General features: G+C 40.8%; 1 protein-coding gene across 1 annotated transcript in view; it reads right to left on the bottom strand.

The window, feature by feature from the left end:
* The window catches only part of LOC143791853 (uncharacterized), a 239,405-nt gene that overhangs the window by 146,324 nt on the left and 66,794 nt on the right, over positions 1–26,287 (bottom strand). The window contains exon 3 of the mRNA XM_077279269.1: positions 6,341–6,460. Within this exon, the coding sequence (XP_077135384.1) occupies positions 6,341–6,460 (120 nt within the window). The remainder of the gene's footprint in view (positions 1–6,340; positions 6,461–26,287) is intronic.

The following is a 26,287-nucleotide window of genomic DNA, read 5'->3' as shown; positions in this document are numbered from 1 at the left end:
AAAACTGTGTCCTGTAGTTGTCTTGTTCCATGCAAAGAGTCTCCTGAGTTATCCCCTATAATTATTACAGACAGTTGGCAGAATACGAAATGAAGTCTATCTATTAAAAAGTCAAGAAGTGGATGTCCAGGCAAAAATATCGGAGGTAGATCATCACAAGGTCTATCACTTCTGGCAAGACAAACAATGCAGTGTAGGTGGCTCATATGCTTCGTAATAGTGAGATTATAGATGTCCATAGAAGCACTGTGAGATGCACCTTACAAAAGTCTGGAATAGTGGCCCGAAAAAAGGTGTAGAAGCCTCTTCTTCAATATCGTCAAAAGAAACGTTGCTTCAAAAAAAAGTACAAAAAGTGGACAGTAAAGGTTTGAAATAGATGATTTGGAGCAATGAGACAAAAGCCAATAGACCAGGCTCTGATGGGTGCAAATGGGTTCTGGTAGACACAAGAGAAAAAAGGGCTAATGGATAAATAAATTAAAGGAACTGTCAAGTTTGGTGGAGGAAGCCTGATATGTATTCTTTTCACAGCCAAACGCATTGGATACTTCAACAGAATTGATGGTGCTCTCAATGATGAGCAATATGTGAGTATCCTACGAGACAAGTTACCTTGTACATTCGAGTACTATGGGTATGAAAAGGATGACAGTGTTCCAGCAGTACAATGACCCGAAATCATACTGCAAGATTGGTGAATAAATGGTTCAATGACAATAAAGTAGAAGTGCTGGATTGGCTCCCACAGTCCCTAGACCTCAACTCAAAAGAAACACTTGTGGATAGAGTTGAAAAAAAGCTGTATACATACCCAAGTGAGTCGAGCATTCACATACAAAAAATGTTTATCAAGGTCACCCATAAACTGAAGTCCCCTGGTAGTGCAGGTACATGAGAGCCTGTGTCGGCAGCAGGAACTGAAGATAACTTGGTAGAAAAGATGTCCAGTAACAGATCCAGAGAGGTAAGTGTTAAAAACAACTATTTCAAAACATGAATAAAAAAATTAAAAAAATAAATAAATTGTGTCATGTTAGTAAGAAATACATATCCCTGGGAAAGCACCAGACTGGCCGTATATACTAGTGTATAAGCCCAGATTTTCAGCACATTTTTTGTGCTGAAAATGCCCCCCCTCGGCTTATACATGAGTCATTGTCCAGAAAGCCAGCGGGGGAGGGGGAGCGGCGTAGTAGTGGCAGGATCGGCTAACAGAAGACATCATACTCAACCTCCTTGCGCCGTCGCTGCATCTCCGTCCCAGCGCCGGTGGCTCTTCCTGTGCTGAACGGTCACATCGTACCGTTCATTAAGGTAATGAATATGCACTCATCTCCTCTCCCATAGGTGTGGAGAGCATTTTCATTACCTTAATGAGCAGTACCACGTGATCGCTCAGCACAGGAGACCTGCTGTGCTGGGACAAAAGAGATGCAGCGAGGGCACGAGGAGGGCGATTAGGACGGGGGGTGAGCCATGCAGGACCGGGGAGTCTTGCGGGAGCGGGGGAGCCATGCATACAACAGGGGGAGCCACATATACCAGGACAGGACGGGGGAGCCACACATAGCAGGACAGAACGGGGGGAGCCACACATACCAGGACAGCGATGGGGGGAGCCACACATAGCAGGACAGCGACAGGGGGACCCACACATAGCAGGACAGGGATGAGGGGACAATGCATACTCGGCTTATACTAGAGTCAACAAGCTTACCCAAGCTTTTCCGTGGTAAAATTTAGTGCCTCGGCTTATACTCGAGTCAGCTTATACTAGAGTATATAGGGTACTTATTCTTAGTCATAGAATAGTACCATGGTTCAAAACACGTCAGTCTGGTGCATTCCCAGTAATATGCATTTTTTATTATCATATGTGAAAGATAGCCGTAGGCACTTCTATTAATTGTGGTGCACAAGTAGGTGCCCAAACCATATAGTGTTGTAGATAAACTTGGCACACACGTGATGAGATGCAGGTGAAAATTTAATTGAAGGAGAGTACGGTAACATATCCCGCAATGAATTGCTATATTCTTTATAAAGTTTGTATTTATGTCCGACGCTGTTCCTTTTTCTGTTGAGACCTATATAAGATTACCAGTTGTATAATTCATTGTATATACTTTATTTATTTGTTATCAATTTTCTTTTATTTAGTACATTGATGAAGGTCTAATTTATGACCGAAACGTCTTGTATGTACTCTCCTTCAATTAAATTTTCACCTGCATCTCATCACGTGTGTGCCAAGTTTATCTACAATTTTTTATGACACCCAAAAAATAATCTTTTTTTAAATAAATAGTTGTTTTTAACACTTACCTCTATGGATCTGTTGCTAGACATCTTCTCTACCAAGTGAGTCGAGCAGTATACACAAACTTTGGGAATGTGTAGAAGAAACCTGGGATTAGATTTCAGTCGAGATATGCTTCAATTTGATCAAGAGCATGAGCAGAAGGATTCAGGTACTTCAGGCAAAGATGGATTTATAAAATATTAACAAAATAATAATAATTAAAATGTTGGTTTTTAGGAGCAAGACAGTAATAAAGCAGTTACATTACTTCAAATTACATCAAATTACAGCAAATGAAGTTTATGTATGAGATAGCCAAGATGGTTAAAAATAATTTATAAATACATATATTGATGGTAGTCTCATGTGCAAATCAGTAGTGGATGGTGAGATATGGAGCCAGAAAGTCAAAAGTTCAAAACATTGTTGCCCTTTTGCTCATCAGTGTATATAGCAACTGTGGAAAAGTGAGTTTAAAAATTGTATATAGACATTAGAGCTTTAACTATTATATGAACATTATAGCTGGCTCTGTTACATGTGCAGTATTGTTATGGACTGAAATATTGTGTCTGCATTCATTTATCCACCTCTTCCGACAAGCCTACAACCTGCAGTAACCACCGATCAACCAACCGCTGCACGATCAGCTCTATCCTCACCTACTGTATTCTCACCCATCCCTTGTAGATTGTGAGCCTTCGCGGGCAGGGTCCTCACTCCTCCTGTACCAGTTATGACTTGTATTGTTCAAGATTATTGTACTTGTTTTTATTATGTATACCCCTCCTCACTTGTAAAGCGCCATGGAATAAATGGCGCTATAACAATAAATAATAATAATAATAATTTAAAGACAGTTTTAATTAACTCGCTGGTCTTGTATGGGTAATCACATAAGTGGTACTCCTAAAAGGACACTATGTAGCATTCTTTAGGCAATGTATAGCAACATTACTGTGCTGTATTGCAGTATTGACCTTATATTAGGTCATTATTTGGGAAATGGTTTGTTAATATTCACATGCATATTTATGGGAAATGGTTTGACCATACTAAGTGAGAACTTTGGATATTTTGCAGTGTTATGCTATGTGTGTTACACATTACTTCTCAACTGGAAGTAAAAGCCTAGATCAGCCATTAATGCAGGGATGGAAAACCTTAGGCCCAAGATGACCTTTTTTCCAACTCCTGGCCAGATTCCTGAGGTTTGCTGTGCTTACATTTCTTCTTGCTCTGTGAGCACACACACACACACGCAGTCTCCACTACTGAACACTGCAGCACATTCAATGAAGGATTACTGGCCAGCGTCAGGACATACTTTGTGGGTGGAGTTAGTGCTCCCGTCGCACAGAAAACAACAGTGGCAGCCCCAAGTTTCTTGTGATGTATATGCCGCAGCCCTCATGCCCCCTGTGATGTCTATGCTTCAGCCCCATGCCTCTTGTGATGTCTATACTTCAGCCCCATGTCTCCTGTGATGTCTATACCGCAGGCTCCATATCTCCTGTAATTGTCTACACTGCAGGCCCCATGTCTCATGTGATTTCTGTGCCACATTTCCATGTATCCTGTGATGCATATACTCCTGCCCTGGTGTCTCCTATGTGATGTATATTTAGCAATGTTGGTGCCTCTTATGTGATGTAAATACTCCAGCCCTGCTGTCTCCTATTTGATGTACAGTACATACAACAGTCTTGGTGCCTCCTGTGTGATGTATATTCTCCAGACTGGTGTCTTTTATGTGATGTACATATAGCTGTCTCAGTGTCTTTTATGTGATGTACACTGCAGACCTCCCACTGCTTTAGTTCTATAAATGTAACATGAGCAGTGATTAATTTTCCGCTTTGAAGAGAATGCAATGCAATATACCTCTGTGTCTGGTATGACTTACTGCTGCAAATTCTTTACAAAACTTATCATCACAGAGAGTTTACTGCACTCCGGAACAATGCAAATCTGGTAAAGTAGTTACGAGTAGCAACATCATCCATAGCACCTAACATCACCCCTGCGCCAAAGAGAAGCCGTTTCAGCCAACACATTAAGGGTGAGTTAATTAAATGTCTGACCAAATATAGCATTTTTTTTCAAGTTAACAATTTTGCATGGCCCCTGAAGGATGGTATATATGTCGAAATGGCCCTTGCCAGAAAAAAAATTCCCCTCCCCTGCATTAAGTACTTGACCTATGTGCACACTCCATTATCTATAATGAAGAAGGATACATGTAGGAATTGAACGATCACTAACGCAACTGTTCTGTCCCAATAAAGTGTTGTGCTGTTAGCAGCAAATCTCCTGTTTGCACAGACAGCAGCATCCTTAGGACGTAGATACTGTTAGCAACTGTAGCTGAGCAGAGAGCCATCAGCTCCCTTCTCTAGTAACTTACAAGGGTCACAGGATGCTTCAGTGGACTGACATCACTTCATTGAGCCCCCTACACCAGTCCAGTGCCTGCAGTGGAGAAGCCCATCACCTCTCGGCAATGGAGCCGGGATGAGTATCAGATTTTTTTTTTTTAATCCTTTGGCAGACACAGGCCATGAACAATGTGGGGTGATTTTTAAAAGGAGACACAACTGAGACTAATTAGTATAAGGTTGCACAGTGGGAGATGTGAATATTATAGGGAAGCACGGTGGTCATTATTATGAGGCATAATGGGGAAGGTAGTATTATAAGGAGGCACAGTGGAGGATTATTAATGATAAAAGATACAATAGAAAATCAATATTATAAGGAGGCACAGAGGGAAAGTTGTTATAAGGAGGCCAAAGAGGGCATTATTATTTTACAATGCATGGAAGGGCCTTACTTTTATGATGTGCAGTTGGGTATTATTATTGTTATAAGGAGGAACAGTGGTGACATAATTACTGTCTAGGGCACTGGTTATAGCACTATATCATTTGTGTAGAGGTGGCGGAATGGAATAAAAGTGCTTGAATGGCCACAGATGTCTGTATGTCTCCTTCCCCATAATCCTGCAGAATGTAAGCCCGCAAGGGCAGGGTCCTCGCCCCTCTGTATCAGTCTGTCATTGTTAGTTTGTTACTGTAAGTGATATCTGTAACTTGTATGTAACCCCTTCTCATGTACAGCACCATGGAATCAATGGTGCTATATAAATAAATAATAACAAATAATAATAATAATAATAATAATAATAATAATGAGTCATGGATGGAAGGAGTGTTTGTGGTGTTCTAGGCCAAATGCTAAAGGGAAAGTAAATTATTACAATCATCAAGAACATCAATGATGAGTCACTGGTATCTACCATTATCATTCACTGGATATCTTAGACTTAGTACAATAGTTTAGGTTAATGATCACTATGCTAGTATTATCACTATTGTATTCTGGTAATATGTCCTTATGGTCTGGCAGTATTATTTGTCTGATATTACAACGCTGTAGACAAATTCTTCTTCTTAAAGATGTAATAGTAATGATCAATATGGTGGCACTACTGCTTCACTATGTTTGGTACTATGTGGTGTGTTATTTGACCCGATAGAGTATAGCACTATTATTGGTACTATTGGTCTTGCAGTTAATCTTGATTTCCTCCAACTTCAGGGAGGATCATATTTGTGATAGAGACCCTGATAAAAAAATGGGTTGAGGGGGCTCATGATCAGGTGTGCTTTCAAATGCCAAGGCTGAAATTTAGTCCCAGCTCAGTCCTGCTGGCATATACTATCCAATCACCAAACATGTTTTTCATTTGACACGTGATCACCGGCATGACAGATTATTTGCAACGATCTTTCTTAAAAACACTAATTTGCCAGTTATTAGTCATCTACATGCAGCATAAGACTGCGATAACACATGGCGGCGGTGTTCCATTTCTTTTTACAATCATGTTAAAAACGCATTGTTTTCATGCTATTTTCAAAAAGCAAGGGAATAATAGCACAGTTCTAGTGAGATTGCTGGAAAAAACTGCACCATGGTCACAATGTGTGAACGCGGTCTTACTCTTAACTTATGATGTATTTAGTTTCTTACTGTCAGCTGTAGAAACAGGAAACTCAGTTGTAATGCTCGCCACATTTGGATCCACTGTTGATGAAGAGACTAAAGAGCCTTCTACATGTGAGAAATCTGAGACTTCAAGGAAAAGAAGACCTAGCGAAAGATAACACAACTGGTTAATTTCACAGAAATAACAATAAAATAAGAAAAAAACATTTTAACATAATGACTGAAGAAGTGCTTTACCTCACCCAGGCCTTGTGAACAGGTGAAGCTGCTTCGGTAAAACACTGGTTAACATTTACCTCACGCGATATTGTCAGGGGCCATGCCGACAAAAGTGTCTTTCGCTCTATCTTGTAAAATACAGGGAGAGGGCAGAGAACTGGCAAAGATCGACGTCGGGCAGAACAGGCAGATAGTTAGCAACAACCTAAGTTCTTAGCCCCATGAGAAAAAATAAGCAAAGTCCTGTGTAACTCCTATAATAAAGTGTAAAATACAGTTTTTTATATTAATCATTGCAATGGATCTGTAAAACATGGATGCCATACAGACAGTAACTATATGTGATTGTTTTTACCACCCCACTGATTTATAATGGGCGAATCTGATCAGAAATATGAATCACAATATTACATGTGACATTTTTTTCCATGCAGATCATCATTAGTCCAAGTGTAGAAACATTCATGTCAAACTACTGCATTGACTTGCATTGGTCAGTGTCCTGTCCATACACTATTCATTTTGCATACACACAAAACACAGACCAATTATACGCGTGACTGAATGAGCCCTTTAGGCTACGTTCCCATGATGAACTTTGGGCGCATTTTTTATGTTAAAAGTAGGTTATATGCATTTTTATCGCTTTCTTTAACATGTGTTTTGTCAGTTTGGTGTCATACTTTAAATAAAGCTGCTTTGTATTTGATACTTCTTGTTTTTTGCTTTGACAAAACTTCATTGATATGCTTAGGTACTTAGGTGCAGATTACGTGCGGTTTTTATGTGTTTCCGTGGCAGAAACGCAGATTTTCCGCATCTAATTGTAAGTCTCTGGGGTGAAATCCGCACAAAAATTCAGCTTACTTGCAAGAGAAATTGACGCAATGCGAATTTGAAAAACGCACCGCAGAAGAGTTTATGCAGCCTTAAAAAGAAACCTCAAAGAGTATATACCATGCCTAGATCCATGGCACTTCCAAACATTACATAAATCAATAAAATAGACTGGAAGCTATATGCCATAAAATTACATGAAACTTTTTATTGATACAATATTAAAAGATTCAACGTAAAATCAGTTAGTATGGGGCAGCAATATGCAAAAAAACAGCCAAAAAAGGTACACAAATTACAGGTCAATCATCACCTTTAAGAATGGAGCTGTTATTAGAATTAAAGTGAAGATTAGATATTTATAAATTTGTGGAGCAATAAAGCTTCCAAATTTTTTTTTGTATATCATACATAGTGAAGTAGTCAAAATATAGCAAGCCCCATAACAGTGTTTATAATATCCTTAGATATATTCCATTATCAATCCCTATAGTAGTAACTGCCTCCACGCGTTTCGCTTTTAAGCTTTTTCCATGCACACTCCCTTGGAAAAAGCTTAAACACGAAACGTGCGTCAGGGGTGTCACAGTCATTTAAAGGTACAGTACTTACTATCTTTACTTTCCTTAAGGTTTCCTATCCCTGTTCCTTACTATCATGCCCCCTTTTATGGATACATCATAATTAGGCACTAATTGAAAACTTTTTCATACTTTTTCTGTGGCTGAATCACGTGGAGGCAGTTACTACTATAGGGATTGATAATGGAATATATCTAAGGATATTACAAACACTGTTATGGGGCTTGTTATATTTTGACTACTTCACTATGTATGATATATAAAAAAAAATGTTGGAAGCTTCATTGCTCCACAAATTTATAAATATCTAATCTTCACTTTAATTCTAATAACAGCTCCATTCTTAAAGGTGATGATTCACCTGTAATTTGTGTACCTTTTTTTGGCTATTTTTTTATATATTGCTGTCCCCATACTAACTGGTTTTACGTTGAATCATTTAATATTGTATCAACAAAAATGTTCATGTAATTTTATGACATATAGCTTCCAGTCTATTTTTTGGATTTATAGCCTTAAAAAGAAGCACGGTGGGCCAAATCCCATCCACTTTTCCAGAAATGTAAGACACAGCCTTTTTGACAAAAGCGCAACAAAAGCTCATCTTGGGAACATAGTCTAATTTGCCCTTAATCTTGCAATACTTGTAACTAGGTGGCGTGAAAATGTGAACACACATCTAAATTTTTGGAATTTCTCCAGAACAACAACTTTGTATGGATAGGTTGCACAAAATGAATATTTTAGTTCACTGTATTTATGGCAGACATTGACATAAGAGTATGTGTTCCACGTGCTGATTTTTCAGTTACATCCTCCACTTTGTTCTTTAAACACTTCCCGTCATGGAACTGCTCTTCACATCCTAATGAAAGGTGCAGATTTCCTTTAAGATGTGAAAAGGCTCTTCCCTTCTGGTTGGCTTTAACTCCTGTAAATAATGTAGCTAGTAATAACTATAGCAATTAAGGGTATGTGCAAATAGAGTTTTTTGAGAAGTATTTTGGAGCTGGACCACTCCAGAAGACACCTGAAAAATCAGGGCAGGAGACGCCTTAACCCCCCATCTGGATGGCACCCACTGCCTGAGAGGAATCATGGTAGCTAGCCTGGGGCTGTAGGAGGAAGTAGGCTGCCATGCGGGACAAACTATTGGAGAGTGTCTGGAAGTGGGATCTGTGGCTGGCAGGCTCACAGCACCTGCACAGCCTGGTGAGTATGGCTCTATGGATTGTCCATTGCAGAATGTTAGTTTGTCAAGTTTGGGAAAAGGAGGGAAGTCAGAGTTTCCTTCGGTGGCTCACATTGGCGGTGTGAACAAGGTGGAAATTGCAAGGGTTAAGTAGCTATTAGGTAACGTGAGGGAGCTTTTGTTACGTTTTGGATCTGACCCGTACAACACGATATCCCCAACTTCATCATGGGAAGCAGATCAGGTTAGCTCAGCAGGGATAGGTAGTATTGGTGGTAGCGTTTGCCCAGAAAGTGAGTTGGCACAGGGAGAGGTAACAGTGTCAGTTCAAACAGAGAAGGAAAAAAACATATGCAGTGAAGCTGGATGACAGAGCAAAAGGGGAAGTTTATGTATGTTTGAGGGGCCGTTGGGGGCACATTTAAAAAATGAGGTAAAGGAAAAAATTTGGAAGGACGAATAAATGATATTTTATCTACTGCCACTATAGAAATTTAATCTTGACAAGTATAAAAAAAGATGATAGCAAAAATAGAGGAGGAAGAAAAGCATAGATGATGCTTTCTAAGTAGAGATGAACGAACTTGCTCTGAAGACATGTGCCAATCTTAAATTCGACACAAACTTAGCTTATTCGGACTTGTGTTTAGATTCCCTAATATTTTTCCTAAAAATCATCAAACGTCGGCCAAGTTCGTTAAGTGACCGAATTCACTAAGGGCTCTTTCAGATGTCAGTGTTTCCAGTAGCAGCACGAGCCGCAAAACATCCCGCACACATGCACACTGATATCACATGAATTACGTCACTGTGTCATCAGTGTGGGAATCAGCAGTAATGTTTGTGCTGTTCCCCGTCTCTGGGTGCAGAAGTGAAGACAGCTCACATTGCAGTTCCCTGCTCGTTCTGCGATCAGTGCCAGGAGTGGAAAATGTTAAGAGTTGTATTCAACTGTTATCAGCGATAGCATGCGGCTGATGGGAGTATTCATCAGCCACTGGCTGCGCTATAAATAAATAATTTTAAAAAATGACTTGGGGTTCCCCTGTATTTTTGATAACCAGCCATGCAAAAGTGACAGCTGCGGGCTGCTACCCTTGTTATCAAGAATGGAGGGGTCACCACACCGTATTTTTTTTATTATTTAAGTAAATAATTAAAAAATGGCGTGGGGTCCCCCCATTTTTGACAACCAACCAAACTAAAGCAGACAGCTGGGGGCGGTATTCCCAGGCTGGTAAGCGGTCATGGATATTGGCCTTTCCAGCCTAAAAATAACAGCTTACAGCCGCTCCCCAGAATAGGTGCATCTATTAGATGTGCCAATTCTTGTGCTTTGCCCGACTTTTCCCATCTGCTCTGTGGCTGTGGCAAGTGGGGTTCATATTTGTGGAGCTAATGTTACCTTTGTATTGTCTGGTGACATCAAACCCATGGGTTAGTAATGGAGAGGCATCTATAAGACCCCTATCCTTTACTGATCCTATAGTTATATTGTAAATAAACACACAGCCAGAATAAAGTTCTTTAATTAGAAGAAAGACACAGACTCCTTTAATGAACCTAAATTAATCCATACTTACGTCATCACCCAGTCCACAGTCTCCTGTAAAAGAATTAAGATAATAAACCACAATATTCTTTACCTGTCTGTGGAGACACTAATATTCTATTTGTTCCATGACAGGTCTAGATCTGATACATCTAGATGGCAGGCTGCATTGTTGCATGATGCAACTATACAGCCTGCCATCCAGCAGTGACACTGAGCAGCCTTCTCATGCTAGCAATGCTGTCAGAAAGGTCCTGGGTTTTCACAGCCAATGAACTCAGCTCAACTCACTGACGTCATTACGAGCACCATAGAAAAAGTTTTAATGGTGCTTGTGCTGATATCAGTGAGTTGAACTGAATTCATTGGCCGTGAACTTCCAGAAACTTTCTGATGGCACCGCAATGTGAGAACTTTCTCACACTCGCAGTGACCTCAGTCAGAGCATAGGAGTACACCACGATACACTGAGCAACTGTAGCACATACTGCTCAGTGTCTCTGCTGGATAACAGGCTGTATAGTACCATCATACAACAATGTAGCTTGCTATCTAGATATAGCAGGACAAGTGGATTATGATCTTCTGTGCGGGCAGGTGAGGAATATTGTTGTTTATTATTTTAATTCTGTTACAGGAGACATTAGCTTCTGTGGACTGGGCAAAGATGTAAGTATGGTTTAATCTACAGTGGGTACAGAAAGTATTCAGACCCCTTTAAATTTTTCACTCTTTGTTTCATTGCAGTCATTTGGTAAATTCAAAAAAGTTCATTTTTTTCTCATTAATGTATACTCTTCACCCCATCTTGACTGAAAAACAGAAATGTAGACATTTTTGCAAATTTATTTTGCAAATTTATTAAAGAAAGCTGAAATATCACATGGTCATAAGTATTCAGACCCTTTGCTCAGACACTCATATTTAAGTCACATACTGTACATTTCCTTGTGATCCTCCTTGAGGATTCCTTCATTGTAGTCCAGCTGTGTTTAATTAAACTGATAGGACTTGATTTGGAAATGCACACACCTGTCTATATAAGACCTCACAGCTCACAGTACATGTCAGACCAAATGAGAATCATGATGTCAAAGGAACTGGCCAAGGAGCTCAGAGACAGGATTGTGTCAAGGCACAGATTTGGCCAAGGTTACAAAGGAATTTCTGCAGTACTCAAGGTTCCTAAGAGCACAGTGAACTCCATAATCCTTAAATGGAAGAAGTTTGGGCCACCAGAAGTCTTCCTAGACCTAGCCATCCAGCCAAACTGAGCAATCGTAGGAGAAGAGCCTTGGTGAGAGAGGTAAAGAAGAACCCCAAGATCACTGTGGCTGAGCTCCAGAGATGCAGTAGGGAGATGGGAGAAAGTTCCACAAAGCCAACTATCACTGCAGCCCTCCAGCAGTTTGGCCTTTATGGCAGAGTGGCCCGATGGAAGCCTCTCCTCAGTGCAAGACATATGAAAGCCCACATAGAGTTTGCTAAAAAACACATGAAGGACTCCCAGACTATGAGAAATAAGATTCTCTGGTTGATGAGATGAACATAGACCTTTTTGGTGATAATTCTAAGCGATATGAGTGAAGAAAACTAGGCACTGGTCATCACCTGTCCAATACAATCCCAACAGTGAAACATGGTGGTGGCAGTACCATGCTATGGGGGTGTTTTTCAGCTGCAGGGACAGGACGACTGGTTGCCATTGAAGAAAACATGAATGTGGCCAAGTACAGAGATATCCTGGATTAAAACCTCTTCCAGAGTGCTCTTGACCTCATACTTGGCCGAGGGTTCACCTTCCAAAAGGACAATGACCCTAAGCACACAGCTAAAATAACAAAGGAGTGGCATCAGAACAACTCTGTGACCATTCTTGACTGGCCCAGCCAGAGCCCTGACCTAAACCCAATTGAGCATCTCTGGAGAAACCTGAAAATGGGTGTCCATCAATGTTCACCATCCAACCTGACGGAACTGGAGAGGATCTGCAATGAACAATGGCAGAGGATCCCCAAATACAGGTGTGAAAAACTTGTTGCATTATTCCCAAGAAGACTCATGGCTGTACTAGCTCAAAAGGGTGCATCTACTCAATACTGAGCAAAGGGTCTGAATACTTATGACCATGTGATATTTCAGTTTTTCGTTTTTAACAAATTTGCAAAAATGTCTACATTTCTGGTTTTTTTTAGTCAAGATGAGGTGCAGAGTGTACATAAATGAGAAAAAATTGACTTTTTTAATTTACCAAATGGCTGCAATGAAACAAAGAGTGAAAAATTTAAAGGGGTCTGAATACTTTCCATACCCATTGTAGATTAATTAAAGGAGTCTGTGTCATTCTTTTAATTAAAGGACTTTATTCTGGCTGTGTGTTTTTATACAATATGACAATAGGGTTAGTAATGGGGGCATCTTATAGACGCCTCTCCATTACTAGCCTCTGGGCGTGATGTCACCTAACAATACAAAAGGTGACATCAATCACCCCTCTTGCCATCACACCAGGGCAAGTGGGAAGAGTGAAACTTTGTGCCAAATTTGGCACATCTTATGGACAAGCCATATCTGAGGCATCTGAGAGCTGATATTTTTAGTCTGGGATGGACCCATATCCATGGCCCCTTCCAAGGCTATTAATATCAACCTTTAGCTGGTTATTAAATATAGGCTGACCCTACATCATTTTTGGGGGGGGCTTTTAATAACCAGAAAACGTGACATTTACGGCTGTGAGCTGATATTAATGGTCTGGGAACCTTTGTGAATGTTGTCTCTTTCCCTGAATATTAACATCAGCCCCCAGCTGTCGGCTTTCCCTCTGCTGATTATGAAAACTACGAGCCGACCCCCACACATTTTTTTTTTCAATTTTTTTAAATTGTCAACAAGAACTGTTCTCTAATTTTTTGCTCCATGGAATCTAAAAAAGGAAACACATAGGACATATGGGTCCAGGCTTGGCTTCGTTATGACAAGCAATTACGGCAAATAAAGGTGATACGCCCCAGCATTGGGTGGGACCAAAAGGATATTGGACTTAGGCTGAAAGTATTGGCACCATATAGATATGGTCAGTCCATTCTTGGGGGCATAAGTGGTGGGAATTAGTCCAGAACTGGGAGTGGAAAGAGTCAGGGGCCACAGGGAGATAGAGAAAAAACAGGAGCATATTGGCAATTTGATGAGGGGCATTGAAAATACGTGTCCAGTTGTAAATTTAGTCACGTTTGCTCCCATTGCAATATCTCATAACTAGGGATGAAAGAACATGCTCGGTGATACTTAGATATCACTTGAGATTCTGGGTGCTCAAATGTACTCGTCACTCGGCGAGTATTCGGCGGTGCTCAATTTAAAACTTGAATCCTCTCCCCATATGTCTGGCACCTGTAACACAGCCAATAAGCATGCGGGAATTGCCTTTCATCACTGTAATGCCATAGCCATCTTGGTTGTTGCGTTGCTGTGATTGGATGACTGTGTGACATCATCAGGTGTTAGACAATTTCAGAAAGATCCAAGGCACCAGAGAATTCTCATAGAGATAAAACAAAGCTTTTGCCATATGTTTTTAAAAATGGACTAAAAGTACAAAAATGAGGTAGATGATGCAACATTTCGGCCATAATATGCCTTTTTCAAACCAGGAAAGCGGAGAATAAAAATTCAGTCTGGCTGAATTACTCACCCATAGTGTATTCTGTGCTCTGGGGTACATTTTTGTGATATCTAACACTCTAAGAAAGCATTAAAAAATTTAGCTAGGATAAGTTTCTCACCCATACAGTATTCCGTGGTCTGGGGTGCATTTTGCTGGCATATAAAACTCCCAAAAAGCATTGTAAAATTATCCTTCATTCAATTATTCATTCATACAGTATTACGTGCTCTGTGGTACATAACGGTGGTATTAAACTCCAAAATGTTTTTTGTCATTCCTTAATGTGGAGTAATAGTGTAATACCATTGTTCACAGCAGCTATCTGGGAGTCAAAGATGCTTCCAGAGGTCTTCCTCATCCTGTTCTTCTTCCATTCATCACTTTTTCCATCCATTTCAACATTTTCACAGCCCCCAAACCTCTTTGTAGGGTCTGCAGGAATAATGCTCAGATTTCCCACTGACTTCCTTTATGCACGTTACTCAAAACGAGCATTCTAGCATTAGGAATTCCTTAGATCGAGTAACTATCATATGAGCATTTTAGTAATCATTATCTCTCCTCTGTAGTCATCATATGGGGCGGAGTGATGTTTATAAAAAAGAAAAGGAAAAGGTGGTAACAACAATAGAAAAGGGGGAGATGCTGTTGAGTCTTGCGTTGATGACCCCCTTTTTAAACAGATTCTTTGACAAGGTAAGGGCGGATTTAATTTTTCAAGGTTTTAACCCCTTAACCCACAGGCCATTTTCCATTTTTGCATTTTCGTTTTTTGCTCCCCTTTTTCCCAGAGCCATAACATTTAGTCAATATTTCCTTGTTAGGGCTTGTTTTTTTGCGGAACAAGTTATACTTTTTAATGACTTTATTGGTTTTAACATATTGTGTACTGGAAAACATGAAAACAATTCCAAGTACTGTGAAATTGCAAAAAAAAAAAAGTGCAATTCCACAGTTTGTTTGTTTTTTACCATGGTCACTAAATGCTAAAACTGACCTGCCAGGATGATTATCCAGGCCATTATGAGTTCACAGGCACTAAACATGTATAGGTTCTTTTTTATTTAAGTGGTGAAAAAAATCCAACATTTGTTAAAAAACCTAAATAGCTTGGCGCCATTTTCTGAGTAGCGTCTCCATTTTTCATGATCTGGAGGTGGGTGAGGGCTTATCTTTTGCTCGCCGAGCTGTCATTTTTGTTGATACACTTTTGGTATACAATGTTTTGATCACCCATTATTGCATTTTATTGCAATGTAGCAGCGACCAAAAAATGGTAATTCTGGCATTTTAAATTTTTTTCTCATTATGCCGTTTACCGATCGGGTTAATTACTTTTTTATATTGATAGATCGGGCAATTTACTTCCTATAACCAGTCAAGAAAAACTGACAGCTGGGGGATGCAACCCTCAGCTTTCAGCCTCAGCAAGGCTAGTTAAGGCTAGTCAAGAATAGAGGAGTCCCCACGCTGTTTATTTAATTATTTAAATAAATAAATTAAAACGGCATGGTGTCCTCCTCATTTTTGACAACCTGCCTTGCTAAAGCTCACAGCTGGGGGCTGGTATTCTCAGGCTGGTAATGGATAGATGCCATTTAGATGCCTCTGTATTACTAAGCCATGGGATTGATGTCATCTGACAATACAATGGTGACATCGACCCCATAAATATGAACCCCACTTGCCACCACTACAGGGCAAGTGGGAAGAGCCGGGCAAAGCGCCAGAATTGGTGCATCTAATAGCTGTGCCTTTTCTGGGCAGCTGTGGGCTACTATTTTTAGGCTGGGGGCCTATATCAATGGCCCCTTACATCCTGGAAATACTAGTCCCAGGCTGTCAGCTTTAGCAAGGTTGGTTGTCAAAAATGGGGGGACTCCACGCTGTTTTTTTTACTTATTTATTTAAATAGTAAGAAAAACAGTGTAGGACCCCTCTATTCTTGATAACTAGCCTTGCTGACAGCTGTGGGCTTTCCATTGCTGGTTATAGAAAAAAGAGAGGAACCCAAGCTGGATTTGTTTTAATTATTTATTTATAGCGCAGGAGCCAGCTGATGAATACTCCCATCAGCCGCTCCTGTTTCACTGTTATTAGCTGCAGCAGGTGTAGGCTGATGAGAGTTATAGTCCCATCAGTCTCCAGCTGCTGTCAATGTTATCACTTGAAAATAACTCTCCTCATTCTCCCCTGCTCGCGCTGATCGCCGGCAGAGCAGATGGAGAATGATAAGAACATCTTCAGCACCCGGGCTTACTATAGTGCTTCTTCCCTGTCGCCGGTGCATGCCACGTGGATAACATCCATGTGTGTTCTCTGTGTGCGGGACATTTTGCGGCCCATACTGATGGTAAAAAATAGACATGTCAGCGTGTTTTGCCCAAGGACACGCGGTCCGTGGAAACACACTGATATATGCACAGACCCTTTCACTGGAATGGGTCTACGTGTGTACGTGTCTATGGTACATGTGAAAACTGTCACTACACGTCCCAGAGACATGGACATGTGAAAGAGCCCTGAAGCTGTTAACCCCTTCCCGACATTTGACGTACTATCCCGTCGAGGTGGGGTGGGCCCGTATGACCGCCGACGGGATAGTACGTCATCACCGATCAGCGGCGCTCACGGGGGGAGCGCGGCCGATCGCGGCTGGGTGTCAGCTGCATATCGCAGCTGACATCCGGCACTATGTGCCAGGAGCGGTCATGGACCGCCCCCGGCACATTAACCCCCGGCACACCGCGATCAAACATGATCGCAGTGTACCGGCGGTATAGGGAAGCATCGCGCAGGGAGGGGCGATGTGATCGCGTTGCTGTGAGGGTCTCCTACCTCCTTCCTGGCTGCAGGTCCCGGATCCAAGATGGCCGCGGCATCCGGGTCCTGCAGGGAAGGAGGTGGCTTACCGAGTGTCTGCTCAGAGCAGACACTTGGTAAGCCTGCAGCCCTGCACAGCAGATCGTCGATCTGGCAGAGTGCTGTGCACACTGCCAGATCATTCAGTGTGATGTCCCCCCCTGGGACAAAGTAAAAAAGTAAAAAAAAAATTTTTCCACATGTGTAAAAAAAAAAAAAAAAAATTCCTAAATAAATAATAAAAAAAATATATATATTATTCCCATAAATACATTTCTTTATCTAAATAAAAAAAACAAAACAATAAAAGTACACATATTTAGTATCGCCGCGTCCGTAACGACCCAACCTATAAAACTGCCCCACTAGTTAACCCCTTCAGTAAACACCGTAAGAAAAAAAAAAAAAAACGAGGCAAAAAACAACGCTTTATTACCATACCGCCGAACAAAAAGTGGAATAACACGCGATCAAAAAGACTGATATAAATATCCATGGTACCGCTGAAAACGTCATCTTGTCCCGCAAAAAACAAGCTGCCATACAGCATCATCAGCAAAAAAATAAAAAAGTTATAGTCCTGAGAATAAAGCGATACCAAAATAATTATTTTTTCTATATTTTAGTTTTTATCGTATAAAAGCGCCAAAACATAAAAAAATGATATAAATGAGATATCGCTGTAATCGTACTGACCCGAAGAATAAAACTGCTTTATCAATTTTACCAAACGCGGAACGGTATAAATGCCTCCCCCAAAAGAAATTCATGAATAGCTGGTTTTTGGTCATTCTGCCTCACAAAAATCGGAATAAAAAGCGATCAAAAACGGTCACGTGTCCGAAAATGTTACCAATAAAAACGTCAACTCGTCCCGCAAAAAACAAGACCTCACATGACTCTGTGGAGTAAAATGTGGAAAAATTATAGGTCTCAAAATGTGGAGACGCAAAAACTTTTTTGCTATAAAAAGCGTCGCTGGTTTCACACTTGGGTTTTTGTCTGCAGCGTTTTTTGCACAAAAAAACGCATGCGTTTTTTCCCTATATTTAACATTGAAAACGCATGCGGTTTTTTTGTACGCGTTTGGTCGCGTTTTCAAACGCATGCGTTTTTTTTCTGCATGCGTTCATTTTCAGAAATACAACCTGCAGTATTTTCTTGCGTTTTTAAGCACATGCGTTTGTTTGCGTTAAAAACGCATGCATTTTTTCGAAAAAAAACAGAAAACACACTGAAAAGCCACCACCACCATCAAGGTGATAAAGGGATCCAAACCCTAACCCTAACTCTACCCCTAACCTCACCCCTAACCATTTAATGAACATTTTCTGACAGTCATAGTGCCACGTATTTCAGTGCCACGTATTTCAGTGCCACGTATTTCAGTGCCACGTATTTCAGTGCCACGTATTTCAGTGCCACGTGTTTCAGTGCCACGTATTTCAGTGCCACGTATCACGTATTTCAGTGCCACGTATCACGTATTTCAGTGCCACGTATCACGTATTTCAGTGCCACATATTTTAGTACCACGTATTTCAGTTGCACGTATTTCAGTGCCACGTATTTCAGTGCCACGTATTTCAGTGCCACGTATTTCAGTGCCACGTATTTCAGTGCCACGTATTTCAGTGCCACGTATTTCAGTGCCACGTATCACGTATTTCAGTGCCACATATTTTAGTACCACGTATTTCAGTTGCACGTATTTCAGTGCCACGTATTTAAGTGCCACGTATTTCAGTGCCACGTATTTCAGTGCCACGTATTTCAGTGCCACGTATTTCAGTGCCACGTATTTCAGTGCCACGTGTTTCAGTGCCACGTGTTTCAGTGCCACGTATTTAAGTGCCACGTATCACGTATTTCAGTGCCACGTATTTCAGTGCCACGTATTTCAGTGCCACGTATTTCAGTGCCACGTATTTCAGTGCCACGTATTTCAGTCACGTTTAGGGTTAGGGGTAGGGGTAGGGTTAGGGTTAGGGTTAGGGCTAGGGTTGGAGGTAAAGTTAGGGTTGGGGCTAAAGTTAGGGCTGGGGCTAAAGTTAGGGTTGGGGTTTGGATTACATTTACGTTTGGATTAGGGTTGGGATTAGAATTATGGGTGTGTCAGGGCTAGGGGTGTGGTTAGGGTTACCGTTGGGATTAGGGTTAGGGGTATGTTTGGGTTAGGGTTTCAGGTAGAATTGGGGAGTTTCCACTGTCCAGGCACATCAGGGGCTCTCCAAGCGCGACATGGCGTCCAATCTCAATTCCAGCCAATTCTGCGTTGAAAAAGTAAAACAGTGCTCCTTCCCTTCCGAGCTCTCCCGTGCGCCCAAAAAGGGGTTTACCCCAACATATGTGTTATCAGCGTACTCGGGACAAATTGAACAACAACTTCTGGGGTCCAAGTTGTCTTGTTATCCTTAGGAAAATAAAAATTTGGGGGGCTAAAAATCATTTTTGTGGGAAAAAAAAGATGTTTTATTTTCACGGCTCTGCGTTATAAACTGTAGTGAAACACTTGGGGGTTCAAAGTTCTCACAACACATCTAGATAAGTTCCTTGGGAGGTCTAGTTTCCAATATGGGGTCACTTGTGGGGGGTTTGTACTGTTTGGGTACATCAGGGGCTCTGCAAATGCAACGTGACGCCTGCAGACCAATCCATTTAAGGCTGCATTCCAAATGGCGCTCCTCCCCTTCCGAGCTCTGTCATGCGCCCAAACAGTGGTTCCCCCCCACATATGGGGTATCAGCGTACTCAGGACAAATTGGAAAACAAATTTTGGGGTCCAATTTATCCTGTTACCCTTGTGAAAATACAAAACTGGGGGCTAAAAAATCATTTTTGTGAAAAAAAAAAAGAATTTTTATTTTCACGGCTTTGCGCTATAAACTTTAGTGAAACACTTGGGGGTTCAAAGTTCTCAAAACACATCTAGATAAGTTCCTTGGGAGGCCTAGTTTCCAATATGGGGTCACTTGTGGGGGGTTTGTACTGTTTGGGTACATCAGGGGCTCTGCAAATGCAACGTGACGGCTGCTGACCAATCCATTTAAGTCTACATTCCAAATGGCGCTCCTTCCCTTCCGAGCTCTGTCATGCGCCCAAACAGTGGTTCCCCCCCACATATGGGGTATCAGCGTACTCAGGACAAATTGGAAAACAAATTTTGGGGTCCAATTTATTCTGTTACCCTTGTAAAAATACAAAGCATGGTGCTAAAAAATCATTTTTGAGAAAAAAAATAAAAATTATTTTCACGGCTCTGCGTTATAATCTGTAGTGAAACACTTGGGGGTTCAAAGCTCTCAAAACACATCTAGATAAGTTCCTTAGGGGGTCTACTTTCCAAAATGGTGTCACTTGTAGGGAGTTTCAATGTTTAGGCACATCAGGGGCTCTCCAAACGCAACATGGCGTCCCATCTCAATTCCAGTCAATTTTGCATTGAAAAGTCAAATGGCACTCCTTCCCTTCCAAGCTCTGCCATGCGCCCAAACAATGGTTTACACCCACATATGGGGTATCATCGTACTCAGGACAAATTGCACAACATTTTTTGGGGTCCAATTTCTTCTCTTACCCTTGGGAAAATAAAAAATTGGGGGCAAAAAGATAATTTTTGTGAAAAAATATGATTTTTTATTTTTACGGCTCTGCATTATAAACTTCTGTGAAGCACTTGGTGGGTCAAAGTGCTCACCACACATCTAGATAAGTTCCTTAGGGGGTCTACTTTCCAAAATGGTGTCACTTGTAGGGAGTTTCAATGTTTAGGCACATCAGGGGCTCTCCAAACGCAACATGGCGTCCCATCTCAATTCCAGTCAATTTTGCATTGAAAAGTCAAATGGCGCTCCTTCCCTTCCAAGCTCTGCCATGCGCCCAAACAATGGTTTACACCCACATATGGGGTATCAGCGTACTCAGGACAAATTGCACAACATTTTTTGGGGTCCAATTTCTTCTCTTACCCTTGGGAAAATAAAAAATTGGGGGCAAAAAGATCATTTTTGTGAAAAAATATGATTTTTTATTTTTACGGCTCTGCATTATAAACTTCTGTGAAGCACTTGGTGGGTCAAAGTGCTCACCACACATCTAGATAAGTTCCTTAGGGGGTCTACTTTCCAAAATGGTGTCACTTGTAGGGAGTTTCAATGTTTAGGCACATCAGGGGCTCTCCAAACGCAACATGGCGTCCCATCTCAATTCCAGTCAATTTTGCATTGAAAAGTCAAATTGCGCTCCTTCCCTTCCAAGCTCTGCCATGCGCCCAAACAATGGTTTACACCCACATATGGGGTATCATCGTACTCAGGACAAATTGCACAACATTTTTTGGGGTCCAATTTCTTCTCTTACCCTTGGGAAAATAAAAAATTGGGGGCAAAAAGATAATTTTTGTGAAAAAATATGATTTTTTATTTTTACGGCTCTGCATTATAAACTTCTGTGAAGCACTTGGTGGGTCAAAGTGCTCACCACACATCTAGATAAGTTCCTTAGGGGGTCTACTTTCCAAAATGGTGTCACTTGTAGGGAGTTTCAATGTTTAGGCACATCAGGGGCTCTCCAAACGCAACATGGCGTCCCATCTCAATTCCAGTCAATTTTGCATTGAAAAGTCAAATGGCGCTCCTTCCCTTCCAAGCTCTGCCATGCGCCCAAACAATGGTTTACACCCACATATGGGGTATCAGCGTACTAAGGACAAATTGCACAACATTTTTTGGGGTCCAATTTCTTCTCTTACCCTTGGGAAAATAAAAAATTGGGGGCGAAAAGATCATTTTTGTGAAAAAATATGATTTTTTATTTTTACGGCTCTGCATTATAAACTTCTGTGAAGCACTTGGTGGGTCAAAGTGCTCACCACACATCAAGATAAGTTCCTTAGGGGGTCTACTTTCCAAAATGGTGTCACTTGTAGGGGGTTTCAGTGTTTAGGCACATCAGGGGCTCTCCAAACGCAACATGGCGTCCCATCTCAATTCCAGTCAATTTTGCATTGAAAAGTCAAATGGCGCTCCTTTCCTTCCGAGCTCTGCCATACGCCCAAACAGTGGTTTACCCTCACATATGGGGTATCAGCGTACTCAGGACAAATTGTACAACAACTTTGGGGGTCCATTTTCTCCTGTTACCCTTGGTAAAATAAAACAAATTGGAGCTGAAATAAATTGTGTGTGAAAAAAAGTTAAATGTTCATTTTTATTTAAACATTTCAAAAATTCCTGTGAAACACCTGAAGGGTTAATAAACTTCTTGAATGTGGTTTTGAGCACCTTGAGGGGTGCAGTTTTTAGAATGGTGTCACACTTGAGTATTTTCTATCATTTAGACCCCTCAAAATGACTTCAAATGAGATGTGGTCCCTAAAAAAAAATGGTGTTGTAAAAATGAGAAATTGCTGGTCAACTTTTAACCCTTATAACTCCGTCACAAAAAAAAATTTTGGTTCCAAAATTGTACTGATGTAAAGTAGACATGTGGAAAATGTTACTTATTAAGTATTTTGCGTGACATATGTCTGTGATTTAAGGGCATAAAAATTCAAAGTTGGAAAATTGCAAAATTTTCAAAATTTTCGCCAAATTTCCATTTTTTTCACAAATAAACGCAAGTTATATCGAATAAATTTTACCACTAACATGAAGAACAATATGTCACGAGAAAACAGTGTCAGAATCGCCAAGATCCGTCAAAGCGTTCCAGAGTTATAGCCTCATAAATGGACAGTGGTCAGAATTGTAAAAATTGGCCCGGTCATTAACGTGCAAACCACCCTTGGGGGTGAAGGGGTTAAAGGAAGTGACATGCTCATTCTTCATGTGGCTTCTGCCCAGTCTCTATACAACATGTCTTTTTCAGGCCATATAAAATGAACATAATGCACAACAATTTGAAAATGACATTGCTGTGCACATGTTCCATCTTAAGTCTCTTCTTTTAATCACTTCAGGGTTCGCAAACCCAGAATATATCAATAGAAGTGACAAACTCTTTCACCATTAGCATAATGACTGAACATATGCTTTACTTCACTTAGGCTTTGTGCTCACAGTGCAACCAAGTTTTCCCAAGATGAAGCCACTTGTGGAAAACACTGGCTGACAGTTACCTCAGGAGTCTTTTTGGAAGGCTATACTGCCACTAGTGTCTCTCTATCTTGTGAAATACAGGCTTCAGTTTGGAAGATGTCATATTTACAGAGTGGGGAGGAGCCTCCTGAAGAATGAGCATGTCACTTCTTTTAATTGCTTCAGGGTTTAGTATGGAGTAAAAGATGCTGGAGGTGGAGCAGTTGCGAGGGTTAACCCACTTCAGGAAATGCTTCCGGATGTTTTCTCAAACGCTTTGACTGCGAAAACTCTAAAAGACAGCATGTGCACATAGCTTTTTTCTTCTATTTAAGGTTTTAGCCCCTTCATGACCGGAGGTATTTTCGTGTTTGTGTTTTGTTTTTTTCACCATGTTCGCTAAATGCTAAAACTGACCTGCTATTATGATTCTTCAGGTCATTATCAGTTCACAGACACCAAACATGTCTAGGTTTTTTTTCATTTAAGTGGTGAAAAAGAAATTCAAACTTTGTGGTGCCATTTTTCGAGACCAGTAGCATCTCCACTTTTCGTGATCTGGGTCTGTGTGATGATTTATTTTTTGTGCACAAGCTGACGTTTTTATTGATACCATTTTATTGTAGATATGTTCTTTTGATCGCCCATTATTGCATTTTATTGCAATGTAGTGGAGACCGAAAAAAATTAATTTTGACATTTTTAATTTTTTTTCTTGTTACGCCATTTAGCGATCGGGTTATTTTTTTTTTATATTAATAGATTTGGCGATTCTGAGCTCAGAAATATCAAATATGTGTATATTTGATTATTTTTGTTTTGAATGGAGCAAAAGGGGGTGATTTGAACTTTTGTTTATTTTATTTTTGGGTGATTTGAACTTTTATTTTATTTTTTTTTTTCTATTTTTAAAAACTTTTTTTTTTAACTTTATACAAGCTTCAATAGTCTTCACGGGAGACTAGAAGCTGCAGTTGACTGATCGCCTCTGCTACACACAGGCGTTGATCATATAGCCTGTGTGTAGCAGAAATGCTCACTTGCATATCGCACGAGTTAGAATTTTACTGAGCTGCCGGCGAGACTGTGAATTCACGAAACATTTGCGTGTAACACATCAGGAAAATTGTAATAAAATGCATCAGAAAATAATAACATAACAATGACAAAGAAAGAAAAAAATATGCCCCCAGATATGGATTACTGCGTGGGACTTGACTGTACGGCGGACAGGTACGGGATATTGTTGCTTTTTTATTTTGGATTTTTTACAGATGAATGAGGGCTTCACTTGGATTGAGCAAGCAATAAAGATATTAAAAACCTGTGTGTTTCTTTATTTAATTAAAATACTTTTTTCTTAGTGTGTGTGTGTGTGTGCCGCGATTTCCTCCGACCAACTTGGTCCGGGGAAAAAAAATCAGTGTCACGACTGTTGTTATCATGGGACCAGGGGCTCCTTCCCTGTCACTTACTTGGGCTTGATGTCATCTGACAATACAAAGGTGACATCAACCCCACAAATATTAACCCCACTTGCCATCGCTACAGGGCAAGTGGGAAGAGCCAGGCAAAGCACCAAAATTGGTGCCTATTCTGGGCAGATGTGGGCTGCTGTTTTTAAGCTGGAGGTTTATATCAAGGGCCCCTTACCAGCCTGAGAATACCAGCCTCCAGCTATGAGCTTTAGGAAGGCTGGTTGTCAAAAATGGGGGACCCCACGCCTTTTTTAAAAATTATTTATTTAAATAATTAAAAAAGCATCATGGGGACCCCTTGGTTCTTGATAACCAACCTTGCTTTAGCTGACAGCTGAGGGTTGCAGCCCCCAGCTGTGAGTTTTGCCTGGTTGTTTAAGAAAATAGGGGGGAACCCAGGTCAGTTTTTTAATTCATTTATTTCGTTAGAGAACAGGCGGTGGCTGAGGAATACCCTGATCATCCGCTCCTGCTGTCACTGTTAGTAGCGGCAGCAGATGTTGGATGATGGGAGTAAGAGTCCCAAAAGCCCCTACCTGCTGTCATTTTTCTGACTTTATTATAACTCATCATTCTCCTCTGCTTGCACCGATCGCCAGCAGAGCAGGGGAGAAATATGAGGCCATCTTCAGCACCTGCCACCGGGGAACAGCGCACAGTAGCGCTTCTTCCCCGCTGCCAATGCGTGTCACTCGAAGGATATCAATGTGTGTTTCCATGTGCATGTGTGCAGGATGTTCTGCCATCCGTTCTGACGGTAAAAACTGGACATGTCTACGTGTGGGGCACACGGACCCACAGTCCCTGGAAACTCACTGACAAGTGCACAGATCCATTCATTTGAATGGGTCTACGTGTGTACATGTCTCCAGTATGTGTGAAAACTGTCACCACACGTACAGGATATGCTGATGTGTGAAAGAGACCTTAAGAGGAGTGTTGAGGGGCAAGACAAAGTATAGCAAAATCCACTGATTGTGGGTGGGGGGAGTATAGTATGTGGGCTGGTGAGATTTTGGGATTTGTGTGGCAGGGCTGCTTTTTTGTCCCTGTCCGACACTGATCTCTACACCCTGTGCCTGATACAAACTAAAATCAATTAATATATCAAAAGTTATGTAATAAATTCAATAAAACAAGTCATTCTACAGCTATATCAACAGAAAAAAAAGTTATATCCCTTAAAATAAGCTAGGTTCCAAAAGACAAAATAGGTCGTTCCTTCATGAATTCAAACAATGCTAAGAAATCTTTTGCAATAATGGTGCACAAGTAGTTAATATGATTATTTGAGGGCCATTTAAATGGAAAATTAGATTTCAGAACATTCACCATTTGCAAAGGTAGGGAAATATTCATGGCTTCAGATTTTTTGAGGTCGATCTTCAAATTGTACCAGCTACTAAAAAGTGTCAGCTCAGACATCAGAAAAGGAAGCGAGATATGTGGACTAGTTAAATAAATTAGCAGGTCATCAGCAAATGCGTAACATTTATACTCTGAGCC

This window comes from Ranitomeya variabilis, chromosome 1 (assembly GCF_051348905.1).
Source record: "Ranitomeya variabilis isolate aRanVar5 chromosome 1, aRanVar5.hap1, whole genome shotgun sequence".
NCBI classification, from domain to species: Eukaryota; Metazoa; Chordata; class Amphibia; order Anura; family Dendrobatidae; genus Ranitomeya; species Ranitomeya variabilis.
The sequence above is the reverse complement of the archived record's forward strand: the minus strand, read 5'-3'. Positions and strand labels throughout refer to the sequence as shown.